General features: G+C 38.0%; 1 protein-coding gene across 3 annotated transcripts in view; it reads right to left on the bottom strand.

Moving 5' to 3' along the window:
- UNC80 (unc-80 homolog, NALCN channel complex subunit) overlaps nucleotides 1-27,220 on the bottom strand; it is a 217,818-nt gene that overhangs the window by 112,499 nt on the left and 78,099 nt on the right. For all 3 annotated transcript variants that reach the window (XM_036254642.1, XM_036254641.1, XM_036254643.1), the window contains exons 23-24: nucleotides 6,190-6,402; nucleotides 2,450-2,585 (exon numbers count right to left, since the gene is read on the bottom strand). In XM_036254642.1, coding sequence (XP_036110535.1) covers nucleotides 2,450-2,585; nucleotides 6,190-6,402 — 349 coding nt within the window. The remainder of the gene's footprint in view (nucleotides 1-2,449; nucleotides 2,586-6,189; nucleotides 6,403-27,220) is intronic.

The raw sequence follows: 27,220 nt of genomic DNA, 5'->3' as shown, positions 1-27,220 counted from the left end.
GCAGAGAACTAGACTTGAAGCTACAAAAATCCTGCTGATTCATTTTGTGAGAGAGATCTCTCTTGATGTTCTGAGAGCAGTGAAATTGTTCCACTTCTAGTCCAGGTATGTTTCTGCAGCATAGATAAGACTTGATCACCTCTATCATCCAGTTTATACAAGTTAGCCTGTCATATTAAGGTACAGATACACGAAAAGTAGGCAAATATTCTCCTTTACTCTAACCATACTGGTCTTTGAATGAGTAAAACATTGCATCCACCACAGATCAAGTAATGGATTTTTCTCTACCAGCAGATAATGGCCAAATGGACACCATAGAGACTTTTTAAATTCTCAGGATTTAAAACTCTCAGATACATGTCATCACAAATCAAGCAGACATGTACTGATTACTTATCAGTGTTCAAAAAAAAATAAAATAAAATAAAAAAAAGCCATGTAGAGTCTGTCTCATAAAAAATAGTAGTTATCTATTTTGAATGAATCAAGTCATACAGCAAACAATATCCTTGCATAGCAGCATTCCTAAAATATCTCTAAAATATTTCCCATATATTAGGCTCTCTTAATTAAATAGATTATATACTTCATGGTTTATATTGACAGTAGGAGGAACTTATAGTCTTTCTGAAGATATCTGGTTTTCCCCATGAAAACCATTATTTTTTTTTTCAGAGGGAGTATGTGGCTGAGAACATTGCCTCATTTTAAAAATGAATGAAAGAACCTCCTTTAGAATTTCTAGGCCAATACGTGTTTGCACCATAATGATCTTAAATGCAAGATGAGATATGTATTGACTTGAATGTGGAACGAAACCAGACATTTCAATCGTATGTTTGATGGAGGCTATGTGACTCTAGAAATTGCCTGGATGTGCAATGGTTTTTAAAAAATAATTAAACACTGGATATTCAGTATAAACTTATGGATCTGTCCTTTAACTTCTGAGGTTTTCATCTAGATTCTTCTTGTCAGTCCTATACACAGTGAGCTTGGAGTTAGTCCAGGGTGTCTCATAACTATCACCTCAAATACTCTGTTACAGTGAACAAGAATCGAGTAACACATGAGCTCACAGGAAAGCTAATATACCAGGTATAATGTATTGGTAAATGGTACTTAGGTGGTCTCACAGATTTTCAAGATCATTTGGGTCTATAAGGATATATCCACCTAATGTTGCCTGGCACTTCTCTGTTCTGAAGGACCCCCTGGGAGATACAGGGCAGTTTGGGGGTGCCTTCTGGCAGACCTTCAATAGGTTCTGTGATTACTGAATAATTGTCAAGTCCTCCTACAAATCAGACCCAATTCCATGAGTCGTTCTAGAAGAGTATAGACTTCTATGAACTTGAGGAAATCATTGGGGAAACTTTCACCATTAGACTAAAAGACTGGTTTCAGGATTTGGTGTTTCATCAACAGCTAAGACAAGAAGATTTGCTCTGATTTGATAAGGGCTGAGAAGGAGCAAAACAATAATAAAAAAAAATTGTAAAAAATCCTTGATGTGAAAGTGGAAAAGAAGACAATGTGTTTTCTTTGATTATTATTTAGTTCTGTTCAATGTTACATCCTAGCCATGAAATAATAGTCTTTATATTTCATGACAGTATGGATGCAATAGGTTGGCATCACTTAACTAAAGACAACTTTTAAGACATCATAAGGGAGTTTGAGTTTCAAGCCACTAGGGAAGGTCAAGAGGAAGAGGCCTCATTGTCTTCATCAGATCATGATACTGATTCCATAATCACACTGGAATTTTATGTTCCATAAAAGGCAGTGGTGCATGTACATATAGGCTTGTATGGCATGGGACATATATATGCACAGAATGGCTCTGGAGAGAGATCTTTGCCTCTATTTTTCTATGATAGAACTCAAGTATAATCTTAATAAATAACCACATTCATAGTTCTAACAATCTGAATCTTTTGATATTTCAACTTCATGTTAAATGCTGCAATATACTCTGATTAAATATTACAATATGTTAGTGATTTGGAAAGAATGTCATGATCAATTTTGTTTGGTATCACTTATTTTATTTATTTTTTTATCTCCAAAAGCAATAATAAAACACAAAAATCTGACAAAACCTCTTCTGGGACAGTATATTCCACAACTTAATTTTCTCAGAGAGACCTAATACTAATCTTTGTATAATAATATGGGTCAGAGACTACAAAACGATGGAAATTCCATACAGCTTGCAACTCTTTGCCGCTGTCCACAGTCTCTTCTTTCTGGTTCTTGCCCTCTCCTTTGTGTGTGGCTTTATGCACATGCTTTACATCCATGCACAGGGGACGGGGGAAAGGTGCGGTGGTTAGACATGGGAGGGTGGTAAGAGTGTGAGAGAGGAAAGAGAAATATCAAGTGCTCCTAAAGCAGAGGTTCTTACAAGCAGGGGTTCTTGTAGTAAAGGGAGTCTCCTTACTGTCATCTAAAAAGTCTTCCTCCTCATCCTCCTTTCTCAGTCTCCTCTTGGTCTCCTCATCATAAATGAGACCCAGCAGATTGGCTGGGCTCTCACTTTCCCCGTGGCTCAGCTCATTCAATCGGACGCCAATTGCCTGCCATGGAGAAAAAAAAAGAAGGAAGGAAGGAAGGAAGGAAGGAAGGAAGGAAGGAAGGAAGGAAGGAAGGAAGGAAGGGCACAAAGTATATCAGACTGTAAAGCAGGCTCTCACATTACAGAGGATGTAACAACCAATTAACAGGAATTTTTCCCAGCATAAGCCTCCTCTGCTTGCCATAGGGTTGTTACTACCATGTTTTGCAATGTGGGAAGCCAGAGATGGAAGACATTGATGCTATCACCAAGGTCATTTTGACTAAATACTTGTAGGAACTAGACTGATACACCTTTGTATACTCAATTTTTTCCCCCATTTACTCAGTGAAAAAATGTTCATTTACCTAAGAGTCATTTATTTTATAGGTCTCATGTAAGGGAGTAGGCAGTCTTTCATGGAAGATTCTGTTGCAGTAAAAATAAGAAGTCACAGTTCCTCAAAGTACTTCTGATTACGCTATTTTATGAGAATGTCAGTGTCATGCCTATGAGTTTGGAGGTTGGTAAGAATCGTGGTGCTGCAATTTTATCTGCCATTATATATGTACTTATTGACTTTTTAAAAATAGACTTGGTTCCCCTCTCCATGATACTGTATGAATTGGTAAGAAATACTAACTATTCTTTTGGTAGAGTACCCAACATCAACATTAAAAATATAACTTTTAATAACTCAGCACATGGGCAATATTGTTTTTTATAAGGCAGTCATAGATCTAATACTTGCTAACTGTTATTCTGAATCATGCACTTTTGTCTGATTTACCTAAAGGAATTTTCCCTAAGAAGAGACAAAATACACTATCTCTATCTAATTTCTTTTATATTCCAATTATACACCGTATGCAACAGTGGAAGAAACACAAGCATAGGAAGAAAAGTCAGGGAAATAGCTTAAATGAGCACTGAACTTGGAGTTTGACAATGTGGTTACTCTGTACACTACGTAAGAATAAAATTCCAGATGAGAATTACTCAGCTGTAAAAAGGAAGAAAATTTTCGTCTTTGCAACTGCATGGATGGACCTGGAGAACATTATGCTCAGTGAAATAAGCCAATCAGAGAAAGACAAGTATCATATGATTTTACTCATATGTGGAATTGAATGAACAAACTGAACTAACAAGGAGAATAGAGACAGACTCATAGATAGAGACAGGCAGACAGCTCTAGTCGGGGGGGGGGGGGGGGTGTAGGAAGGGGTGAAGAGATTGAGCAAAAAAGAAAAGAAAAGAAAGAACTCATGGACGCAGTGTGTTGATTGCGGGGTGGGGAGGGGAATGGTGGAGATGGACGAGGGTATATGAGGGATAAATGGGAATAGAAAAAAATTAAATAAAGAACATAAAAAGAAAATCCAGATAAATTTCTTCTTTCTTCTTGTATCACTCTTTTCAAATATTTAGAAAAGCTACTAAATTCTGGACATGCAAGAAATTATATTCACTACTGGAACCTGACATATACAAAGATATGTACAGCATTCTTTAAGTAAAAATAAAGTTGTTTCAAAGTCTTGGCTATCTGGAAACAAAGAGGTCTCCTTAAACTCTAGCATTAAGTGAGGAGAAAGAAAAACCACATCAAAAGAAAGATAACAGTGTAAGCAGATATCACAGGATCCTAAAAGTTTCACCACTGGCCTGAGATGTTTTAAGCAAACAAACAAAACAAAACACAAAAACAAAAAACACCAGCTCAACCAAAGCTTTGTCTTGGTGTTATTATTCTGGAGATGCAATCCAAAGGAAGAGACAAGCAATATGCATCTCAATGGAGCCAACACACTTAATAATGCAATTCAAAGGGGAAAGATTCTATATCAATCCTTCCAGGATGTGAAAATAAACGATTTAAGATAAACCCACGGTTCATAACACTTAAAGTTGCCAAAAAATTAACTTCTCTGGGGTAATACTCAATATTTTCATACAGAAGGATCGTTTGGGAATTGGGAAGGTTAGAGAGGTTGAAAGACTTGCTCAGGGTTACTCAGCAAGCTGTGAAATGGGATTAAAACTTAAGACTGGGTGTTTGATTCAATGTCTTTTGCTCTTTCCCTCACTGACCTTCCAGTATACTGGGGAGGTAATGACATACCAAACTTATGCATTAATTAGTGAAAGGGTTCAGACTTTATTAGTTCAGAAGATGGAGAGTTTAGATTCAGTTTGGAGAATCCTAGAAAGTCGCACTGCTGTGGATTTGGAAGAACTGGTGTTCTGGGAAATGGGAAGGGAAAGTGGTTATCCCAGAGAGAGTTCCAAAAGACCCATATTCAGGAAGTACATAGCCGTGTTCAGAGACTGCCAAGTAAGCCACTTGGCTGGAGCACAGTTCTGAGAGAGGGAACAATGTGCAGGAAAGCTGGAAAGGTAAACCGGGGCGAGATCTTCTAGTTCTTGAAGCTGAACTTCATTTTACATCCTGGTGGATGACTCAAGGTAGTTTCTGAGTGAAGAAGAAGCCCTATCACTCATTTGAGGGACACTGTGCTAGTTGCCTAGAAATTCAAAGACAAACCATGTAGCCTGCTTTCAAAAATCAATGTAATAACTTATTATTATCGAACACCTCTTGGATCCAAGGGCTGGAGTTAAGTGTTCTTTAGATACAGTAGCTCATTTGACTTCATCATCCATGATCTTGGTATGATTTGAACGAAGGTTGTGGAGAGAGTAATGATGCCAGGCTAAGCAATCTGGGTTTCATCCCAGGGAAAAGAAGGGCTACTGAAGCATTATACGTGGGTAGGAAGCACAGTCTGATTTGCATTTTAGTCTAATTACTCTGACAGCAATTTGGAGAATGAATTGTAGGGGGCAAGTCTGGAGGCTGGGAGATAAGTATGAATGTTCTGCCTTCAGATGGGCTATGCCCTCGGGAGGTCATCTTACGAGCAGTGAGTAGGCTTTGGTCTCCTGTGGGGAGGAGACCAAAATGGGAAACTGCTTTAGTCATCCAGAGGAGAAATGATGAAGATCTGACCTCCAGGGGCATTAGTGATGTGGAGGGGGTGGAATCAATAAGGGGCGGAGGTTTGGAACATGTTCAAAGGCTGTCATTTTCGTTGATGGTGGAATCACTAATGAGAACAGAGATTTTAGGAGGGGTTGCAGGTGGGGGCGTGTTTCTATGGGAAGAACAGTGTTATTTTGGTCAGATGGAGCATTAAGTGAACGCCTCCAGAGTGCAGTTGGCAATGCCGGCCTGGGATCCGAGGAGCTAAGGATAGAGAAGTCTGTGCCACTGCCACGCAGTTAACGGCTGAAAACACAGGAATATATGCAACCCTGGGGGAAATTATACAGAGAGAAATAATAGGGTATCCTGGGAAAACACATTTATAGGCAGGAAAGAAGCAGAGGACCAGGGAAGGAGACAGAAGGGATAATGATGTCTAACTTCCTGGATTTATTGGGAGCATTAAATGAATTAAGATTATTTTCCCCCAAAATGTTTTGTTCAGTGCCTGGCACATAACAGATACTCAATGTACTGTCTCACAAACAAACAAACAAACAAACAAACAAACAAACAAACAAACGTAACACAAAACACAAAGCACCCGGATCGTTACAGAAGAAAATCGGAAGCTCACGTCTCCCCACTGGTAGAAGAGCTTGGCAGCGTTCCACTGCAGCTTCTGGTTCCGCTTGTTGCCCACGATGGGCGACCGTCCCCTGGACAGGCCCTTCTTGGTGATGTTCACGTGATGGCCCTTCATCCACTCGGGCCAGTTGCCGCGGTTGCAGCGGTGCACGAAGCGGGCACACTCCAGGAACAGGGCTGCTCGGGCCACCACGGGCGCCTCCTGGGTCGGGTGGGAGGAAGAGTGACGCGGGGTTAAGGGGAGACAAGCTGACCTCGGGGGTGCCTATGTGCTCTCAGGTTATCTGAGTTTGCGGTTTGGTTTCGCTGTATTTCCCAGGAGAGCGTTAGGGTGATTAACACGTTCGTGGGGAATCTGGAAAATGAATCCACGAAGGCATATTGGGATAATGAAGAATTAGACATTTTAAGTAGGTTTCTGTGTTTTTCTCCTTTTGCAGAATCTCAAGTAATTTCATGACTCTCTTTGCATCTTTAAGAGACAGCTGGGATGTGAGTATGAGAGTGAAATAACTTTTAATAATTTTTTTTAATATGCAGCTTTTTTAACCCTGAAATTTTAGCGTGAAACAAAGAAATAATTTCTAGAACTAGTCTTATACTAACCAAGGGTGCTAATAGTGGTTTTGTTACAACAATAATCTATTATCTATGACCATCCACCTACTCCAAGAAAATACAACTGCTCTGGAGCATCTTGGCTGTAAGAAAAATAGGTGCTCACTAGATTTTTTGTTGAGTTAGCTTCCCCTCACCCCCAACTTTGTTACGAATAACAGATCAAAGTCTGTTTAAACGGGCATGGCTTTAATTGAAAATGTTTGATAAAGAGGAAATTATTTAATTGATAAAAAACAGCATTTTATAAAATTAAAAACGTGGTTGCATCTTGTCCAATCAAGATGTTCTTGAAAAAATAAAAAAAAACAGCTTTCTGTTGCTACCCAGAAAGTGGTTTAAAGATCAGATATCTACTGAACTCTTCACAACCTAAAATTTTTTTTTTAATAAGGGAAGGAGTATTAAGTTTCCCATAGGAGGTCAAGAGGTCACAAAACATATATAACAATTAATGTGTATTTTGATTTGTTCAAGTTTTAAAAAAATACATCACAGTATTAGCCATCACCTCAGAGTTATCTAATAACCATAGGTTGCTTAGTAACCACAGGTTTTAAAATTGAAATGTTTTTGTTCATTTCAACAATAGTGTTATGCATTGATCCATAATGTTAAAATAGGGGCTAGTATTGAGAGCATCACTCACACACTAATTAATTTCTGTGAATTGTAATTCTTAATAATCATAACTCTATAATCTAGAAATGATATTGTCATTTTAATATTTTTCACAACATAGTATAATTTATTCTATTATATAGTTGAGAAAGGGTAGAGAGAGGATTTAGTCCTAGGTCTCCTTGATGCCCAGGTCCATGTTAGTTATTCTTTGGTGTCTACATTGTCTCAATTTATACCCATATGAATCTTAGTAAAAGATGATTTCCAGAATGCATGTAGAGTCATTGTTTAAAAATGGGACATTAATGTCAAGTAACGTTATTTTCTAAAACAAATATATGATCACATCATTTCCCACATAAAATCTATTATAGACTCCATCGACCTCAACCATAAAATAAAAAAGATACCCAAGCTTTGTTATTTGGTTCATCTCCCCTTCTACCCCTCTCTCAAGTGCTCTGTCGTCCAGTGATGTCAAACAGTTAATAGTCTCCTAAACATGACATCTCATTCCTTTCCATTTGTTGTTCCCATGGCTTGCAGAACTTTTAAATCCCTTTTCCGCCTGGAAAATTCCCACATTTAAGATTCAGTTTAGTTACCTCCTCTGAGAAGTCTTCCTTAATCCCTTCTCTCATTAGGCTGCTTCATACTTTGTTGGTTACTTCATACTTTTGAATACCATAGCATCTCAAATACACTGCATGATTCAAGTAAGTTAGCCCTTTAAGTATTTTCTCATTGTCTACAACTTAAATGAAGCCATAAAGAATTCTAATAGAAAATATATTTATACACAAACTTAATTATACAGTGTATATGATGAATTGCCAGGACACACAAAGTAAAATGATATGAAAAGGCAGAATACAAGATGAACACTAGTGGTGAGAATCCATCATCAACTGTGTTGATGCCAAGACTTGATAGCAGATCACAGGGATAAAGACTTGAGATTGCAAAGGGTCAAATGACTTTCTGCATCAAATCTTGGCAATATTGTGGTGCCATAACACACAGACTAAATATCTACAGTTGCCCGGCTGGTGTGGCTCAGTGGATTGAGCATCGTCCCATGGACTGAGAGGTCCCGGTTCAGTTCCCAGTCAGGGTACATGCTTGGGTTGCGGGCTCCATCCACAGTAGGGGGCGGGCAGGAGGCAGCCGATTGATGTTTATCTCTCACATGGATGTTTCTCTCTCTCTCCCTTCCTTTCTAAAAAAATCAATAAAAACATATTAAAAAATAAATATCTACACTCTTTTCTTACATTAAATATTTTATTAAACATCTCAGATATATTAATCTGTTTCTGGAAAAGGCTGGAACATCTGTCTCCAAAAACCGAATACCAGTCTGTAGGGCAAGGTGAGTGTTGCAATTTATTCTTAGCCTGACACACTCTGACACATTCCCAATATGAAGCAATGGGCTTCGTTGTTTAATGACTAGAAGATAGAAACAACACTGCTAGAAAGAGCATTATGTTATGAACTCTGGCTCCTTCCGAATTAACAAGGGAGAATCTTAGCCTAACTCAAACGTATCAGGCAAAGGATCCTTTTATTGTCCTTAACTGTTATATGGCACTGAGAAGATTAACCATAAATCAACGAACAACCCAAACTGTGCTGTGTGAAGCTTCCTATACATCTCGGCTTGCCTTGCATAGACAAAATGGTTTTATTAGCTTAGGAAAGTTAAGGTGTTCTGAGTCAAAACCAATTTCAATTCTCTGCTCTCAAAAACTTATGATAAAACTGAGATAGACCTGGCTGGTTTGGCTCAGTGATTAGAGCACTGGCCTGCGGACCAGAGAGACCCGGGTTCGGTTCCCGCTAAGGGCATGTACCTCAGTTGCAGTTTGTCCCCAGCCCTGGTTGGGTTGTGCAGGTGGCAACTACTCGATGTGTCCCTTTCACATCGATGTTTCTCTCTCTCTCTCTCCCTCCCACTCCATCTGAATAAAGAATGGAAAAATGTCCTTGGGTGAGGATAAAAAAACACACAAAAAACTGAGATAGTATCAGTTATTGGCCCTAGGAAATCCTAATCTATGTTTGTAAATGGAATTGAGGTCAATATGAAAATAATTCTCATCAACTCTACAACACAACATTAAGGGTGGGGGGACGGGCTCTTATCTTAGGAATTTGATCCATGTAAACGGCAAAACCCAGTGACACTTGGAAATGTCATCGTCTGTTTTAGGAGATGACATAGAGTAATTTAAATATTGTCTTTTTACTATAATTGTCACGAGCCTGGTGGATGAAACAGGCTTGGGAATCCTACTGTCACAAAGGCAGTAAATAACCAATTTCTGAGGTGTTGGAGTGTGCTTATCACTATACTGTTGGGGGCGGTGTTGAGGTTCAAAGCTAAGGCCTTGATGTGCATTCCGGCAGAAGATACTTAGAAACAGGCACTGACTTCCCAAAGTGTGCAAAAAGCATTCAAGGCATTCTAGTGTGGCTGTGGCTGTGGCTTGGGGGATTCTTTTTCTTGTATCTTTCAAAGTGTAGTTCAGAAAGCATTGATTTTAGAAGCAGGGTTAGGAGTACCATGGACATTAGATTCTTCCTGGACATAAAGGAAAGTCAAGTTTTTCTCTTATGATAGAGCTTACCTCATACGGCTCAGGGCAATCTGAAGAAGCAGCAAAAAATGGAGGCATGACAGAATGGATAGAGATGGAGTCACATCACAGACAAAAACAGCACAAATGGAGAAAAATGAATCAGAAGAATGCTGCATGGCTGAAAAGAACCACAGAATGTCAGAGGCATAGTTAAAAGTGAACATCTAAACAAAATTTGACACCACAGGCAGACCACAGAGAAATTTGCTGATGGTATATTTCAATTTCTTCTTTTTTATTAACATATTAAAGTAGGCGTATTTCAATGTCTCCTTTCTTATTGACATGTCTGCCAGATCACCCTTTATGCTCCACTGTGCCACAGAATGGCTTCTAGTCCATCCATCACAACTTCATAGGTCCCAGGCGAGCAAGAATCATTTTTAACTGGGAAGACAAAATATTAGGCAGAACCCTACAAAACTTCTAAGATTGAAGGTCAAAAATCATCAAATACTAATAATTTCATATGACTCAATCTTATATAAAGTGTTCCCTGCAATGGTTACAGAGTCGTCTAGTTAAAATCACAGAATGTCATGTCATTATGCAGCTTGGATTTCTCTAACATTCTACAACTAGAAAATTTCAAATGTCAGGCTACTTTTCCTTGACTTTGTCACTTTTTCCTGCATTTTATAAGACCGTTATGTATATTGAATGTTTCCTTTATGAAAGTGAAGCAGAGCATTGGAATACTAATTCAAACAGCTGTGCTTTATTTTGCCTGGGGACCTATAGAATAGTGTTACCATGATACGATGGTTAATTGAAGATTGTAATTGCATACATTCCTTTCCCTGAAGGACTCTAACTAAACTTATTATGTGAGAAGAAACCCTGACTGATCCCAAAAACGCATGTAACAGCACTGAACAGGAACTACTTTTCAAAGAATAAATATTTTATGTTGGCCCTTGGGGAATGACATAATTTTTTTTTTATTGCCTTACCAAAATATATGACATTCTTGCTGGTGCAGAGTACCTATTTATTTAAAACCAGTGGGAATAAGCTGTGATTGTGGGTTGTACTGTGCATTGAAACCTGCTTTGCCAGAGGGCATGTGCCTGTGAGCCAGTGTTTATTACTTAGCCTGTATTAAGTTCTCTGCCAGGCTGGGACCATGAAGTAACTGACAGGCTTGCTGTGCCCCTGCCATTTCTACAGTAGCTGGGGGCAACTGAGATGATTCTGTTGTCAGGCGATGGGCAGGCATCGTTGTTCAGTACACACCGTCTGGACGGCTAGTCATGTTAACACTTACTCAGATCATGCAAATATTTTGGGTTAGTATTTAAAAAACCAAGTAAGGACTTTTGTTTCTGACAATATGATGGTTTGGGCATGAAGACAAACGTCTTTTGATTTAGACACTTCAAATATGGGATAAAATATTCAAAGCTTTCTTCATTTGGTTTTTGCTTTAGTTTCTAACATGAGATAATAGACCAGTGAAGAGTAGAAATGATAAGAAAGTAGAAGTCTGGGGTGGAGGTGTGTGCTAGTATAGAGATATTTACCTCAGGGGTTTCTGCTGGCAATAAAGAGACCAGAACATGGGTTTTCAATGGGCCACACATTAAATGCTGTGCCCAAGCAGAGTAGGAGTTCAAGTAATACAGTTCTACATAAAGCCAAGATCCCAAGTGGGGCTACCCTCACTGGATGAATGAGAAAAAGATCTGTTTCACAGGAGTAGGCTTACAAGACTACCTTGACTCTGTGTAGGGGAGAGGGAGAAGGAGAGAAGGAGAGGGAGAGGGAGAGAAGGAGAGGGAGAGGGAGAGGGAGAGAAGGAGAGGAAGAGGGACAGGGGGAGGGACAGGGGGAGAGGGGGAGGGAGAGGGGGAGAGGGAGAGGGGGAGGGGGAGAGGGAGAGGGGGAGGGGGAGGGAGAGGGGGAGAGGGAGAGAGGGAGAGGGAGAGGGAGAGGGGGAGAGAGAGGGAGAGGGGGAGGGAGAGGGAGAGGGAGAGGGAGAGGGAGAGGGAGAAGGAGAGAGGGAGAGGGAGACGGAGAGAAGAGGGAGGGAAAGAGGGAGGAAAGGAGAGAGGGAGGAAGTCTTTTAGAACTCCTAATCAAAATTCTATATTCTCATACAAGTTTGGACTAGAATGGAGATTACTTCCATGCTCCTTGCCCTCAAAAATATAGGTTAAAACATTGCCTTAGGTTGGTGATGTTTCCAGGTACTTGAGAAAAGAAATGGAAGTCCTCTCTGGAGGGATCCTTTAAACCAGTACTTCTCAAATCTTCCAACTTGAGAATGCATAAGGGTCACTTTGGAATATGGATACAACGGATTCTTTCATCGCAGCCCAGAGATTCTGATTTGGTAGCTCTGTTGCAGGGCCTGAAAATTTGCCTTTCTAACCTGCTCACGGATGATGCTGATATTGCTGGTCCACTGAATAACACTGCTTTTAACCCAGATCTTAAAGAATTCTCACAGATAAACGTTCCAAGAAGTTAAGCTTACACTGAAAATACACTTACAAAAATCCAACATGAGTAAGAGTCAGATGAAACAACAAAGTGTAGAATCAAATCCACAAATACCACAGGTATTGGAATCATAGTGGATCAAGTACATTTAAAGATTGTAGATATTGAAAGTATAGTGAGGAATTAGATTATCAAAGTTGACCAGGCAATTTAAAACAAGAATCAAATAGAATTTTAAAAATTAAAAAAAAAAAAATGTAGTACTTAAAATTTAAAACAGTGGATAGATTAAAATGCTAACTAGATCAGGTTTTTCCAACTTGAGTATTATCGACTGTTTGGGCCAGATAATTCTTCCTTTGTGAGAGGTACACTGTTTTATGGGATGTTACCCGCATCTTTGATATCTACTCACTAGATGCCAGTAGCAATCCCTGGCTTGTGACAAAGGAAAATTTCTCCAGACACTGTCAAATGTCCCCTGGTTAAAAATTATGGAATTAGACTCAATTGAAAAATGAGGAAAAATAGAAGAGCTATGTCAGAAAATTACCCAGGATACAGCATAGAAAGAGAGAGAGAGAGAAAAAAAGAAAAATAGAAGAGGTTATCAAGAACAGAGGATGGGAGCAGGAAGAGATGAAGAGAGAATGCATAACCAGTGGACACAGACAACAGTGCAGTGAAGGCAGGGGTAGGGTGGGAGCCAGGCGGAGGTGGTCAATGGGGGAGAAAAGGAGGGACGTCTGCAATACTTTCGACAATAAAGATGAATTATATGTAGAAAAAAGGATAAACTAAGAAAATCTATCATACATCTTTTCAATTTATGGAAATAAATATTAGTGAAAAACACCATCTTTAAAAAGATAATAGTTGAAAAATTTTCAGAGCAGATGTAGTATGCCAAGTACATTATTCTGGCACTTAATAAACCTCAAATAAGAAAAATAAGCTGGAAATACTTTAGTTAAATGGCAAAGTATCAATAATAAAGAGAAGATATTAAAAGCACCACTGTGGGAGAGGGAGGAATTGCCTACAAAGGAATGCCAATTAAGCCAGAAGAAAGTGGGATGCTATCTTTGAAGTACAGGAAGAATATGTTAGCCTATAATTATAATTCTAGCAAAAGTATCTTTTAAGAATGAGACTAGAAAAAAAGACCTTTTCAAGTCAAACTATAGCTGAAAAAGCTACTGCCATTTGATCATCACTAAGAAACTTTTAGAAGTTCAGAAGGATAAAGATCTTAGAAGGAATGTCTGCTATACAAGGCAAAGTAGTAAGCAAAGAATTGGCTAAGCTTTGGGGAAAATTTCCCACGTCCAGCCAGTGTGGCTCAGTGGTTGAGCATCGACCCTTGCGCCAAGAGGTCGTTGGTTCGATTCCTGGTCAGGGCACATGCCAGGTTGTGGGCCAAATCCCCCAGTGAGGGGCATGGAGGAGGCGGCCAATCCATGTTCTCTCTCATCGATGTTTCAATTTCTCTCCCTCTCTCCCTTCCTCTCTCTCTAAAACCAATAAAGAAAAACATAATAATTCCTAAAAATCAGTAAACGAATGTCTACTTTGTCAATGTTAAAAGAAAAATAAGATAGAATTAAACTGAATCATAGTTGGGGTTTAAACCATGTATAGTCTTTTATGTTTTGAGAAAAGAGCAAAGAATTCATTAATTTTAGACTTCATTTAAATATGTATGCAATTTTTAAAAACACAAATAGAATGTAATAATTTCTAAATGGGTAAAGGAAAATAAGCAAACAAAAAGGAAGCTAAACAAAGCCAAAGAAAAAGAAATAAAACAAAATGCAACACAATTTAAAAGAAAACATGAATGGAAACAAGAACTCACACATAAGGAAATAATGAAAATGTGCTAAATAGGCAAAGGGAGGCAGAAGTGAATCTATATCAGTAATAATAATAATCTGTATAAATGTACTATATTTTCCACAAAAATCTTGTTAAAATGCTATGAAAATTCAAATATATGCTATTTCACAAGAGACATATATCTAAAATACAAAGATGAGAACAAGTTGAAAGTAAAGAATTGGCAAAAAGACATGTCAGGCCAATGCTAACTTAATAAAACGGTTTCAGCTATATTTGTATCAGAGAAAAACATATCTTAAAATAAAAAATTACTAGAAAAATATGGGTCACTAAATAGTGATAAAAGGTTCATAGCACCAGATACATGTTACACTTCCAAACTGTCTACTTCTAAATATTTACTGTTGAAATTATAAGTATAAATGGACAAATTTGCCAGCATAGTAGATATTTTAACACAATAAATTTAGTAATTGACAGACCAGGCAGTGAGGGGGAAAAAATACCTAAGGATGTAGAAGATTTTAATTTAAACACTGTATCTAACAACTGGAAAATATGTATATTTTTAACTACACATGGGACATTTATGAAAAATGATAATGTTCTAGTTCATAAAGCCACTCTAAATTAATTTCAAAGAATCATTATCTGAAAATAAAGTTAGAAACCAACAACAAAAGGATACCTTATAAGACCCTGGAATTTATAAATTGAAACATACACATACATATCTAAATGACCCATGGGTCAAACGGAAGTCATTAAAGAAATTAAAAAGTACTTAAAAGTAAATTGCAACAAAAATACTACTTATCCAAATTTATGACATGTAGTTAAAGTAGTACTTAGAGGAAGATTAATAGCTAAATACTCAGGTTTGGAAAGAAAAAATTATGAGCTAAACAATCAACTAATAAACTAAAGAATACTATAATAAATTCAAAGTAAGAAGAAAATAAAAATAAGAGCAGGAATTAATTATTTAGAGAACAAAGATTCAGTAAAGAGAATCAACAAGGCCATTTTAAAAGATTAATGGAATGAACAAATATCTGCCAAGACTAATCAAGAGAAAAGAGTAAGTGATTTTAGGAATAAAAATAGGTAAAATAACTACAGGTGCTGCAAAGATTAAGAACTAATCAGAAAATATTATAATCAATTTTATGCCAACAAATATGAAAATGGGGTAAAATTACTGAAAAAAATTAAAATCCCTTAAACTGACTCAGGAATAAATAAAACCTTTGAATAATCAATTCAGACCTGAATTTCAAATATCTCTAGATTTATCTATAGACTCAATATAATTTCAAGAATAAATAAAGGACCTATTCGCAGAAAACTACAGGTCATTGAAAAAAGAAATAGAGGAAGATATAAAAAAATGGAAGCACATACCTTGTTCATGGATTGGAAGAATTAACATCATTAAAATGTCCATATTACCCAAAGCAATCTATAGATTCAATGTAATCCCCATCAAAATATCAACGGTATACTTCACAGAATTAGAACAAGTACTTCAAAAGTTCATATGGAACCAAAAAAGACCTCGAATAGCCACAGCAATCTTGAAAAAGAAGAACAAAGTTGGAGGGATCACATTACCAGATTTCAGGTTATACTACAAAGCCACTGTAATCAAAACAGCCTCGTACTGGCACAAGAACAGGCATATAGACCAGTGGAACAGAACAGAGAACCCAGAAACGGACCCAAGGCAATATGCTCAATTAATATTTGACAAAGGTGGCAAGAGCATACAGTGGAGTAAAGACAGCCTCTTTAATAAATGGTGTTGGGAAAATTGGACAGCTACATGCAGAAAAATGAAACTAGACCATCAACTTACACCATACACAAAAATAAACTCAAAATGGATAAAAGACTTAAATGTGACTCATGAATCCATAAAAATCCTTGAAGAAACTGTAGGCAACAAAATTTCAGACATCATACACAGCAGAATTTTCACTGATACATCACCTAAGGCAATAGAAACAAAGGAGAAAATGAACACATGGGACTACATCAAATTCAGAAGCTTCTGCACAGCGAAAGATACAATCATCAAAACGGAAAGGCTACCCACTGTATGGGAGAGCATAATTGCCAATGATATATCAGATAAGGGGTTAATTTCCCATATATATTGAGTGCTCATACAACTCCACAAAAGGAAGACAAAGAACCCAATTAAAAAATGGGCAGAGGACTTCCGGTCAAGATGGCGGCGTAGGTAACCGCGGTATCGCGTCCTCCCACAACCACATCAAAGTTACAACTAAACTACAGAACAACCATCATTCAAAACCGCCTGAAATCAAGCTGAATGGAAGTCGTACAACTACGGAACTAAGAAAAAAAAGCAGCTACATCCAGACCGGTAGGACAGGCGGTGGCGCGAGTGGGGGGCGGTGGCGCAGCGGCGGCGGCGGCGAGACGGGCTGGTCCCACACCCAAGCATGGTGGATAAAAATCAGGAGGCTCCCGCGGCTGGGAAGGTCCTTCCTGAGGACTGAGGGGTCCCCGTCCCACACCAGGTGCCCAGTTCAGGGTTCCAGCGCCAGGAAGAGAATCCCCATAACTTCTGGCTGGAAAACCAGCGGGAACTGAGGCTCAGGGAGGCTGAGGGGCTGGAGCCCCAGGCAGCTCCTTAAAGGGCCCGCGCACGGACTTAACGGACTCTCTCCCTCTAAGCTCGGAGGGGAGGCAGCTCGAGGGGCGCCAGAGACATACAGGGAAGAACTGAGCTGTTTGGCACTGGAGCGAGCGCTGGAGAGGGGGCTTCCTCGGGGACAAACTTGCTGTCAGAGGCCTTTGTTCCTTTGGTGAGCCATTCCCGGGGGCGCCAGACAGAAGCCATATCTGGGACTCCAGCAACCTGGCTCACACTCGTAGCCCCGCCCTGCTGACTCCCTGAGGCCCCGCCCCGCCCCACACAACTTTCAAGCCCACCCAAGCTGTTGCCACTTGCTTAACCATAGGATTGGCCGGTCTTGGATCCTGCTTCAGGTTTTTCCTAAATTCTTTCAAACGAGCAGCACCGGGTCTCAGCGAGCCCCATACCTCTCATTAAGTAATACACAGAAACAAACACAGGGAGGCAGCCAAAATGAGGATACAAAGAAACAGGTCCCAAATGAAAGAACAGAACAAAACCCCAATAAAATAACTAAACGAAAGGGAGATAAGCAACCTAACAGATACTGAGTTCAAAATACTGCTTATAAGGATGCTCAATGAACTTAGTGAGAACCTCAGTGAACTTAGGGAGGGCCTCAAGAGCATAAAAAAGGACCAGTTAGAAATCATGGATACACAGTTAGAATTAAAGGAGGCATTAACTGAAATAAAGAATAATTTACACAGCTTCAATAATAGAGTATGTAAATCCAAGGAGCAAACCATCGATTTGGAATATAAGGAAGCAAAAAATCCCCAATCAGAACAGCAAAAAGAAAAAAGAATAAAAAAAAAAGAGGATAGTGTAAGGAGCCTCTGGAACAACTTCAAGCGTGCCAACATTCGCATCTTGGGGTTGCCCGAAGGAGAAGAGAGAGAACAAGAAATCGAAAACCTGTTTGAAACAATAATGGCAGAAAACTTTCCTAACTTGGTGAAGGAAACAGACATACAAGTCCAGGAAGCACAGAGAGTCCCAAACAAGATGAACCCCAAGAGGCACACACCAAGACACATCATTATCAAAATGCAAAAGGTTCAAGACAAAGAGAGAATCTTAAAAGCAGCAAGAGAAAGGCAGCTAGTTACCTACAAGGGAGTACCCATTAGGCTGTCAGCTGATTTCTCAAAAGAAACTTTGCAGGCCAGAAGGGAGTGGCAAGAAATATTCAGAGTGATGAAAACCAAGAACCTACAACCAAAATTACTCTATCCATCAAAGCTGTCATTTATAATTGATGGACATATAAAAACTTTCCCAGACAAGGAAAAGTTAAAGGAGTTCATCACTACCAAACCGTTATTATATGAAATGATGAAGGGTCTTTTTGAAGAAAAAGATAAAATGTATGATCAAACAAAATGGCAATGAATACATATCTATCAACAATGGAATCTACAAACAAAATGAACAGGAAGAACAGAAACATTCTCATAGATACAGAGAACATTTTGTTGGTTGCCAGTTGGGAAGGGGGGTTGGGGGGATGGGTGAAAAAGGTGAAGGTATTAAGAAGCACAAATTCATTGCTAGATTTTCCTCAAAGGGAAAGGGGTTGGGGGGATGGGAAGAAATAAACCAAAGAACTTATATGCATAACGAATGGACACAGACAATAGTGTGGGAAAAGGTGGGAGGGGGGCGGGAGTGGGGAGGAGGGGGTCAATGGGGGAAAAGTGTGGAACATCTGTAATACATTTTACATCCAACAATAAAGATTTGGGGGGAAAAAAAATGGGCAGAGGAACTAAGTAGACACCTCTCCAAACGGGACATACAAATGGCCAAGAGACATATGAAGAAATGCTCAACATCACTAATTATCAGAGAGATGCAAATTAAAACAACAATGAGGTATCACCTCACACCTGTCAGAATGTCCGCCATCAACAAATCATCAAATAACAAGTGTTCGCGAGGGTGTGGAGAAAAGGGGACTCTAGTACACTGCTGGTGGGAATGCAGACTGGTGCAGCCACTATGGAAAATAATATGGTGTTACCTCAAAAAATTAAAAATTGAACTGCCATTTGACCCAGTGATCCCACTTCTAGGAATATACCCTAAGAAGCCTGAAACACCAATCAGAAAGAATTTATGTACCCCCATGTTTGTAGCAGCACTATTTACAATAGCTAAGATCTGGAAACAGCCCAAGTGTCCATCAGTAGACAAATGGATGAAAAAGCTGTGGTACATATACACAATGGAGTACTACACAGCTGTAAGAAAGAAAGATCTCTTACCTTTGAGACTACATGGAGGGACCTAGAAAGTATCATCCTAAGTGAAACAATCCAAACAGAGAAAGACAAGTATCATATGATCTCACTTATTTGTGGAATATAATGAACATAACAGTCTGAGGAATGGGGTAGGCCCAGAGATGTGGAAGTGGGGTACAGACTGACAATCTCCAGAAAAGGGGGTGGTGGGGGAGAGACAAACCACAGAACTTACACGCATGTATGCATGAACAATGGACATGGACAACAAAGCTGGGGACAGGGCAGGGAGGGGGGGTGGGAATCAGTGGGGGAAAAAAGAGAAACATCTGTAACAAAAATTAATTAATAAAATATAATGATAAATACATTTTTAAAAAAAGAATACATCAAAGGATTTTCATCGAACCTGATATGTTACTTATAAAATTCACATGGAAGAGCAAAGAGTCAAGAATAGCCTAGCTTATGTTAATAGGTCTAGCTATTAAGACAGAGTGCATTAACTCAGGATACACAGAGAATGGAACAGAATCACACCTGTACACATATGGAAACCTGACACATGATTAAGATGACATTGCACATTAGAAAATAAAGTAGGAACTAGTCGATATACTATACTAAGCTAATTCTTTTTCAACGTGAAAAAAGAAAAGAAATTTCTTTTCTATCGTTGACACAGTACATTCTAGTAAAAAACTTGTGTGAAATGTGTATTTTAAAACTTTTAGAGGAAAATATAAGAATGTATTTATTACCTGAGAATTTCTTTGAAAAGACATAAAAAATTCTATCTACAGAAGAAATTTTTAATTAATTATATTACATTAAGTTAAAATTTTATCTTCATTAAAATACATCATAAAGAAAAATAAATAAGCCACAAGCTGGGAGATGAAGCAATGTAAAAACAGAAAATAGATTATTATTGATATTATTTATATCCTCTCTTAAAATTATTAATAAAAAGTTAAATAATCCTTTAATTAAAAAAAAATACACATTAATGGGATCTTTCACCAAATTGAAACATGAATGGTAAATAAACCCATGAAAAGATGTTTCAAACTTTAGATTGAAAAACAAAGTATTATTACTTTAATGCATTAGGTAAAAAAAAAAAAAAGTTGGACAATACAAGTGTTGGCAAGAACACAGAGCAAGTGTAATTACACTGCTGGTACTTGTGTTTAACTGTTGCAACTATGAAATATGCTCTGGCATCATAATAGTAAAATTATGACTGAATTTCACTCTAAGGTATATTTAGAAAACTATTATGAATCAAGGCTTTCATGCAGTAATTTTCATGGTGGCATTGTTCAAAATAGCCAACATTTTGAAAACATAAAAATGTACATGTAACATAGAATGAGTATCTAAGTTGTGGTATATTCAAACAAACAAATACCATTCATGAGTGAAAATTAATATATTAATGCTAAAGGCATCCAGGAGGAACTCAAACTTAATGCTGAACAAAAAGAGGACAGCTTGCCCTGGTCGGGTTGGCTCAGCGGTTAGAGCGTCAGCCTGCGGTCTGGGGAGACCCGGGTTCAGTTCCTGCTAAGGGCACGTACCTTGGTTGCAGTTTGTCCCCAGCCCTGGTTGGGTCATGTGGGTGGCAACCACTCGATATGTCCCTTTCACATCAATGTTTCTCTCTCTCTCTCTCTCCCTCCCACTCTATCTGAACAAAATATCGAAAAATGTCCTCGGGTGAGGATAAAAAAAATAAAGAGGACAGCTTGCTTTAAATGAATTTCAAAACTAGGCAAAACAAAGCAATATATTCCCTAGGGATACAGACTCATGGTAAAATAAAGAAAGCATAAGGGAAATTAAAACAAAGTTTAAGAGAGCAGAATCTTCTGGGGGGTATGGGTATGTGGTATATATGTGATCAGGGAAGGGAATTCAAAGAAGCTGGAAATGTTCTGTTTTTTAAGGTATGTGGTATACATGTGCTATTTAAATTTTTTTCTTTGAACTCTACATATTTGTCATATATACTCTTTGTATGCTACATTTTATAATTAGAATATTTTTTAAAATTCTGTAATATAAGAGTACCACTAGTTAAGTGAATATTTCAACATTTTAGTTCTGGCTATCAGTGAGTTATGTCAACCTTGTTTATGATTCAAAAAGTACGCAGTATTATTTGGCTTTGATAGTTCATCTTATGAGTATATTCCTATTTCTTTGAAAGGAGCCAATTTGCATTGCTGAACTAGTCCTATGATGTTAAGGTCCCACGTGGGATAGATTTGATGCAATGATCCTGAAAGCATACCATACCGATGGTAACACATCTCTCATTTTCCCCGGAGAGTCCCAGTTTATGTCTGCTTAACTGGGACAGTTTTTGACAGTACACCTTTCTCACCCAAGAGTGTCCCAGTTTGGGTAAAAATTATACAATCATTCCTCCAAAAGCTAAGTACTTATGAAGTTATATAATTGAACATGAATTAGGTTTTCTCCATCCCACAGACTAGGGAGAACTCTATGCTCTTATTTTTTCTCCACTGACTTTCTTGTATTCATGAAATTGTTCCTAAAGCAAGCTGTCATTATTAGTGTTATCCATGCTAATAAATTAGACATCGCTGTGTCTGCACATTTTATATATTCAACTGGATTTTAAAAAAAAGGATAGAATATTCACCTAAAAGATGTACTTTTTGTTTGAACTGTTTAATTTTTCTTTTTTTGCGCTTAGAGATTATATAAACCTAGAGATGAAATTAGTTTTTAAAAACATCTCTTTTTTAAAATGCCTCATAGTTGCATCTATTAAACTTATACTGAACAGTATGAGAAAGAGCTGTGTGAACTTAAAATTAAACCAGTTATCCCTAAGTGTAATAGTCATAGCAATAATGACAAGATGGTCGTTTAAAACAAAAACCTTCACACTGGAAAGACTTTGAACTTTGACATTTCTAGTATTTTCTTATTTAACAATACTTTTTGATTGTGAAGAAAATTGCAAACTTGAAAAATAACAGTTAAATTCTATGAGTAAAGCAATACAATAATGAAAACCTCTGAAATAAGTATTATGTCATAATGTAAAAACTGTATTTAAGCTGCACTTAAAAATCAATTCCACACCCAATACAAGCAGACAATAAAAGAGATGGGAAAATGTGTTGAACTAAAATATGATAATGAACAGATTCATTGTTTTCCCTCCTCTTCCAAATCCTATGTGATGAAATGGCAGAATCTATAACTGTTTATATCTGTATCTATATCTATATCTGTATCTGCATTATATCTGCCTATCTATTTGTTACCTATATATCTATCATCAATGTATCAATCTATGTCATTTATATCTATATCTACATCTCTCTATATTTCTATATTCCTATTTTTATCTATTAGGTAGAATTATAGATATTTCTATCTCTATTTATACACATATATATGAATAAAACCACAAATGCATTGAACATCACATTTTAAAAGTGAAGCATTTCTGAAATACTGGAAGCCAAAGAGATCAATATTAAGTGAAGCCAAACACAGAGGAAACAATAGTTAAAAATACATGTAGCAGAAGATATTTGTGAAAGAGCAATCCTGAGGAACTCATGACCCAGATCAACAAGTATGAGCAACTGTGCCGATGACAGTAAAAACAGAATGGGACTTTCATTCAAGTGCACAGGGCATACAGCTACGTTTCCTTTCCTCTTAGTCCACTTGTCAGATTCACAAGTGACTTCAATTCTTTCACTTCTGTACACTTCAGAAATAAAATCTAAGTGTGCCCTTGTCTGAGGGCCATTTCCTGGCTTGATCCTTTCCTCTTACATAAAGAAATAAGATGATTAAGGGGAAGGAGCTTTATAAACCGGTAAGTGTAATGAAAATGTTTCTATTGTCGTCTTCTACCACAACATCTGCCACTATCGCTGCCACCAAGAACACTACTACAATGACTACCATCACCACAACAACCACCATATCTCATTTATTCAACCAACCAGGTCTACCTGGCTTCTCTCTGTGTCTGATAATGGAAAACCCTGGACTCCTTTAAACTTTGACTGGCTCTGACCTCTGGAATTCTGACTTTTGAGCTCTGCATATTCCTTGGGCTCGACCTGGAATCAAAGACTCTCAGGTATGCAAGGAACTTCCACAAATCACTCACACTGTACACTGGCCTCCACTGAATCCAGCCTGGTGACAAAGAGCTCACCACTTCCTGATGCAGCTGCTTTATCACGGGACATCTACAATGATCAGAAAAATGCCTCTTTACATTGAGTCTCCAAAGACATTGCTTATAAGCATCAAGCTCCCATTATTTTATTTCTTACCATGAGATTCATAATATTGAGAAGGTCAAGCAGGGCCAAAGTGGTTTCCACGAGAAAGTTAAAAAGGAGAAACCTAGTGGTCTGGTTTTCTTTGGGGGAAGTAAAATAAGTTTTCCATGGGATTCAGCCTAACTTAATAGTAAGAGTCAAGCTACAGCCTGGAACAGAGTGTACCTGCACGTGGAAAGCCCTGTCTCCCATGCCCTTGGAAATTCTAAGCATTATAGGAAATCACAGATATAAGACCATTTGATGTCAGGGAACCAAATCTCTGCATCAGAGAGACTCGATGATCAAAGTATTCATCAATATTCTTTAAAAAATCATCTCTGTTCGGAAACCAACTATCAGTTGGCTCTGTTGGGCTTATTTTTCAAATCTTCAAATGTGTTGCTCACTTTGTTACAGACTCACATTTCTGCCATGCCCACGTTACACATAAATCTAAAAGCTTTCCATGTAGGAAGCAATTATTTCTGTAGTTTCTGTATCATCAATAAATGTTACTACAATCATTCCAGTTACTTGACTAGAGTCTCATTTTGCCAGTGATAATGCATTAATTAAGACAGAATTCTTAGTATTTTTGGTTGCAGGGATGGTTTTGAGGGGGAGTTCAGGAACCTTCTGACATTATATGCTAAATTTTGTCTATAGCTGAACTTCTCTTGGGAGACTTTCCATAGCTTTCATCCAATTCTAAAAAGATCTATGTCCCCAAAATGTTTAAAATTACTACGTTAGAGGGTGAATATGTGGTATGAATTTTTAAAGTTGAAAATTTATGTTCTCCTTTTTATGAATTCTTCATTTGTAGCCATGTAATAAAAAAACTCATTTGAAGATTCAAATGCTTTTGGACCATAAAGACCATTGACCGTCTTCTTTTTATTATGGAAATCATATATATTTAAGTATTTTTTAAAAATGTACCAAGGGAGACTCATTCTGAATTATTTAAATAACTTTGTTTTCCCCTGAGAAAGCACACGATGTTGCTAAAGAGTCCTGAATGGAATCAGAAAACTGGCTAATTGTTTATAGCCCTGGCTGGCGTAGTCATCTCAGCTTGAGCAAAGTCATCTCAGCTCTTGGGGTTTTTGTTCTCTCATGTAAAAAGTGTGTAAATGAAAGGAGCTGCTGGGTCAAGTGTACTGAACGATGCATATGGATGTGGAGATGTCAGCTCAGGACCTCTGAAAATGTGGGGCCCAGGCCTTTGCAGTGAGTGACGGACAATCTGTTAGCTCTGTCATCAGGTGCTTATTTCACTGATAGTTGTCCAAATGCTATTGATTACCCCATCATTTTCCAGTTTGTATGGCCAACTGTGCCTATATCTTTCTCTCAATTTTTTAACATGTTGAGAGAATATGATTTGTTACTGTTTTCCTTAATCTTAATGGACGGTTGCTTAAGAAATTTGATGCTTTACGCCCCTAAAAGCTTCCAAAGTCGCTGTTACTTTAGGATTGAGACAAACATAGCTACGACAGTACCTTGGGCGCACCACAACCTTAAACCCCTGCAAAGTGCTCGGGCCGAGCAGTCACTGTATTTAACAGCTGTTCAACTAGCTTCTGCCATCTTGACTTTCTTAATCACATTCAAACAATCAGCAAAAAAATAAATAATTTATTATTTTTGCATGTTTAAAAGTAAGTTCCTATAGTGATCCCACATAATTTTTAAATGAGAGGGTCAACGTGGTAGAGTAGAAACTGTAGCGCCTGCGAAGCCTAGGTTCTAGATCTCCTCTGTCCTTCACTGCTTTTAGCCCTGGCTTGGCAGTCAGATTTTCTAAGCTTTGATTTTTTTCCTCTGGAAACAGAGTAGGCACACTATAAATGTTAATCATTAGTTTATCAACCTTAGAATACTGCCCATTAGGACGTCTGGGAAGTAGGTCACTAAACAAATATGACCTTCATAAGGAAAGCTGCCCAACAGGTGACGCTCTCCACCGCGTTGTTCTGTTCTCATTAACAGTTACCACCAGGCCTGGCACACAGGACGCTCTTCATAGATATTGGTTGAGTTACTTAATCATTATATGGTGAGTATCCTGCAAGCCACACTGACTCCAGGCTTTTTCATGCCAAGTCATTTCAAAGAACTGATATGTGAAGAATTGCGTGCCGCTCCCCCCTCCCCCCACATTCAGTCCAAATTACTTAACTATTGAGGGCAGGGCCAAGGAGAACTCCACTCACCATTCCTGCTCTCTCACTATCATTCCAAGACTGCCTTCATTCCATTCCAATCAAATCCTGCTGCTTCTATTGCTACCAACACCATGTAGCGCTGTCTGATATTTTATACCCAGTCAACATTTCTAAACATTGCAGCTCTGATGGTTGTAATATAGGAATTTGTGGACATTTTAATAAGCATTTCTTAACTGTAAGCAAGACAGGGTGTACTTTATTAGCTACTCATTTTTTAGGTGAACTGGCTGTTTATATACTCACCCATTTTTAAATGTTCAATTGTTTATCTTTTTCTTATGAATTTCTTACATTTATTTATTTTTATCTGTTTCTTCTGGAATAGATGGAGATGTGATTAAGAAGAACCATAAATGACTCAAAAGAGTGACGGGCTAGTTACCACTCTCCCACTTACACAGTCGGGATTGTCTTCGTGCCTTGTCAAGCTTTGGAAGGCGTCTTGATTGTCTAATTGCCACCAGGCTCAGCCCTCCTGGAGACTGTGACCCTCCACATTTTACAGTCCCACAGCATACATCAATATATACTGAACATCTGCGAATTTACAAATGTGTTTGCAAAGGTCAATATCCAGAAATGGGAAACTGACTGAAAAATCATATATAATGATAAGTCATCATTTTGGGTAATTACAATGGTATTTGCATTTCAGCCTTAAGTGAATCCACCTACCTGGCCGTCACTAAGTATCTTGAGAACAAAATTTGCAAATGTCACAGAAAAAAATGTCATGCATTACATCACTTTGGGGTGATTACATTAAGCCTGGATGATTTTCCAAGGTACAACAGGAGTGGCCAGTAGTCATTTATTTGTGCGTTGCAGACCTGGAAAAAGGATCATTTTTATAGGCAAGCATAAAGCTTGTTTTTTGTAATAAAAGTCTACTTTAGTTTTTTTTTTTAAGTGAAAACAAAATATTTCTTGGTGTTTACTTGGTATTCTGTTCCGAGTATTTATGCAGTGTATGAAGAGTTTGTTAAACCAGAAGGTAACTAAAGGAAATGGAAAGGCTGAGTTCAAAACTCATATCTGGGCCTAGTTTACCTGACAAAAACATTTTCTAAACAAGGTCCACTGTACACACTCTTTAATCCCTTACATGTGTATAATATCATGTGATATTCAATACACTTTGTGCAATTAGTTTAAATTGATCCTCGCTTCATATTTTCCCTTCAGTTGATAAACCAAGACTCAGAGTTTAAAGGACTAATACATGACAGATATAAGACTAAGAATAGTGTGAACAATAATAATGGCCCACTTTATTGATTAGTTGCTATATTTCAGTAAAGCCCTTTATTGAGAACTTTACATATAACTGCTCATTTAATCCTCACAACAGCCCTAGA

This window comes from Molossus molossus, unplaced genomic scaffold (genome assembly GCF_014108415.1).
Source record: "Molossus molossus isolate mMolMol1 unplaced genomic scaffold, mMolMol1.p scaffold_m16_p_11, whole genome shotgun sequence".
In the NCBI taxonomy this organism is placed as follows: Eukaryota; Metazoa; Chordata; class Mammalia; order Chiroptera; family Molossidae; genus Molossus; species Molossus molossus.
Note: the sequence above shows the minus strand (reverse complement) of the source record. Positions and strands in the feature narration are given on the sequence as shown.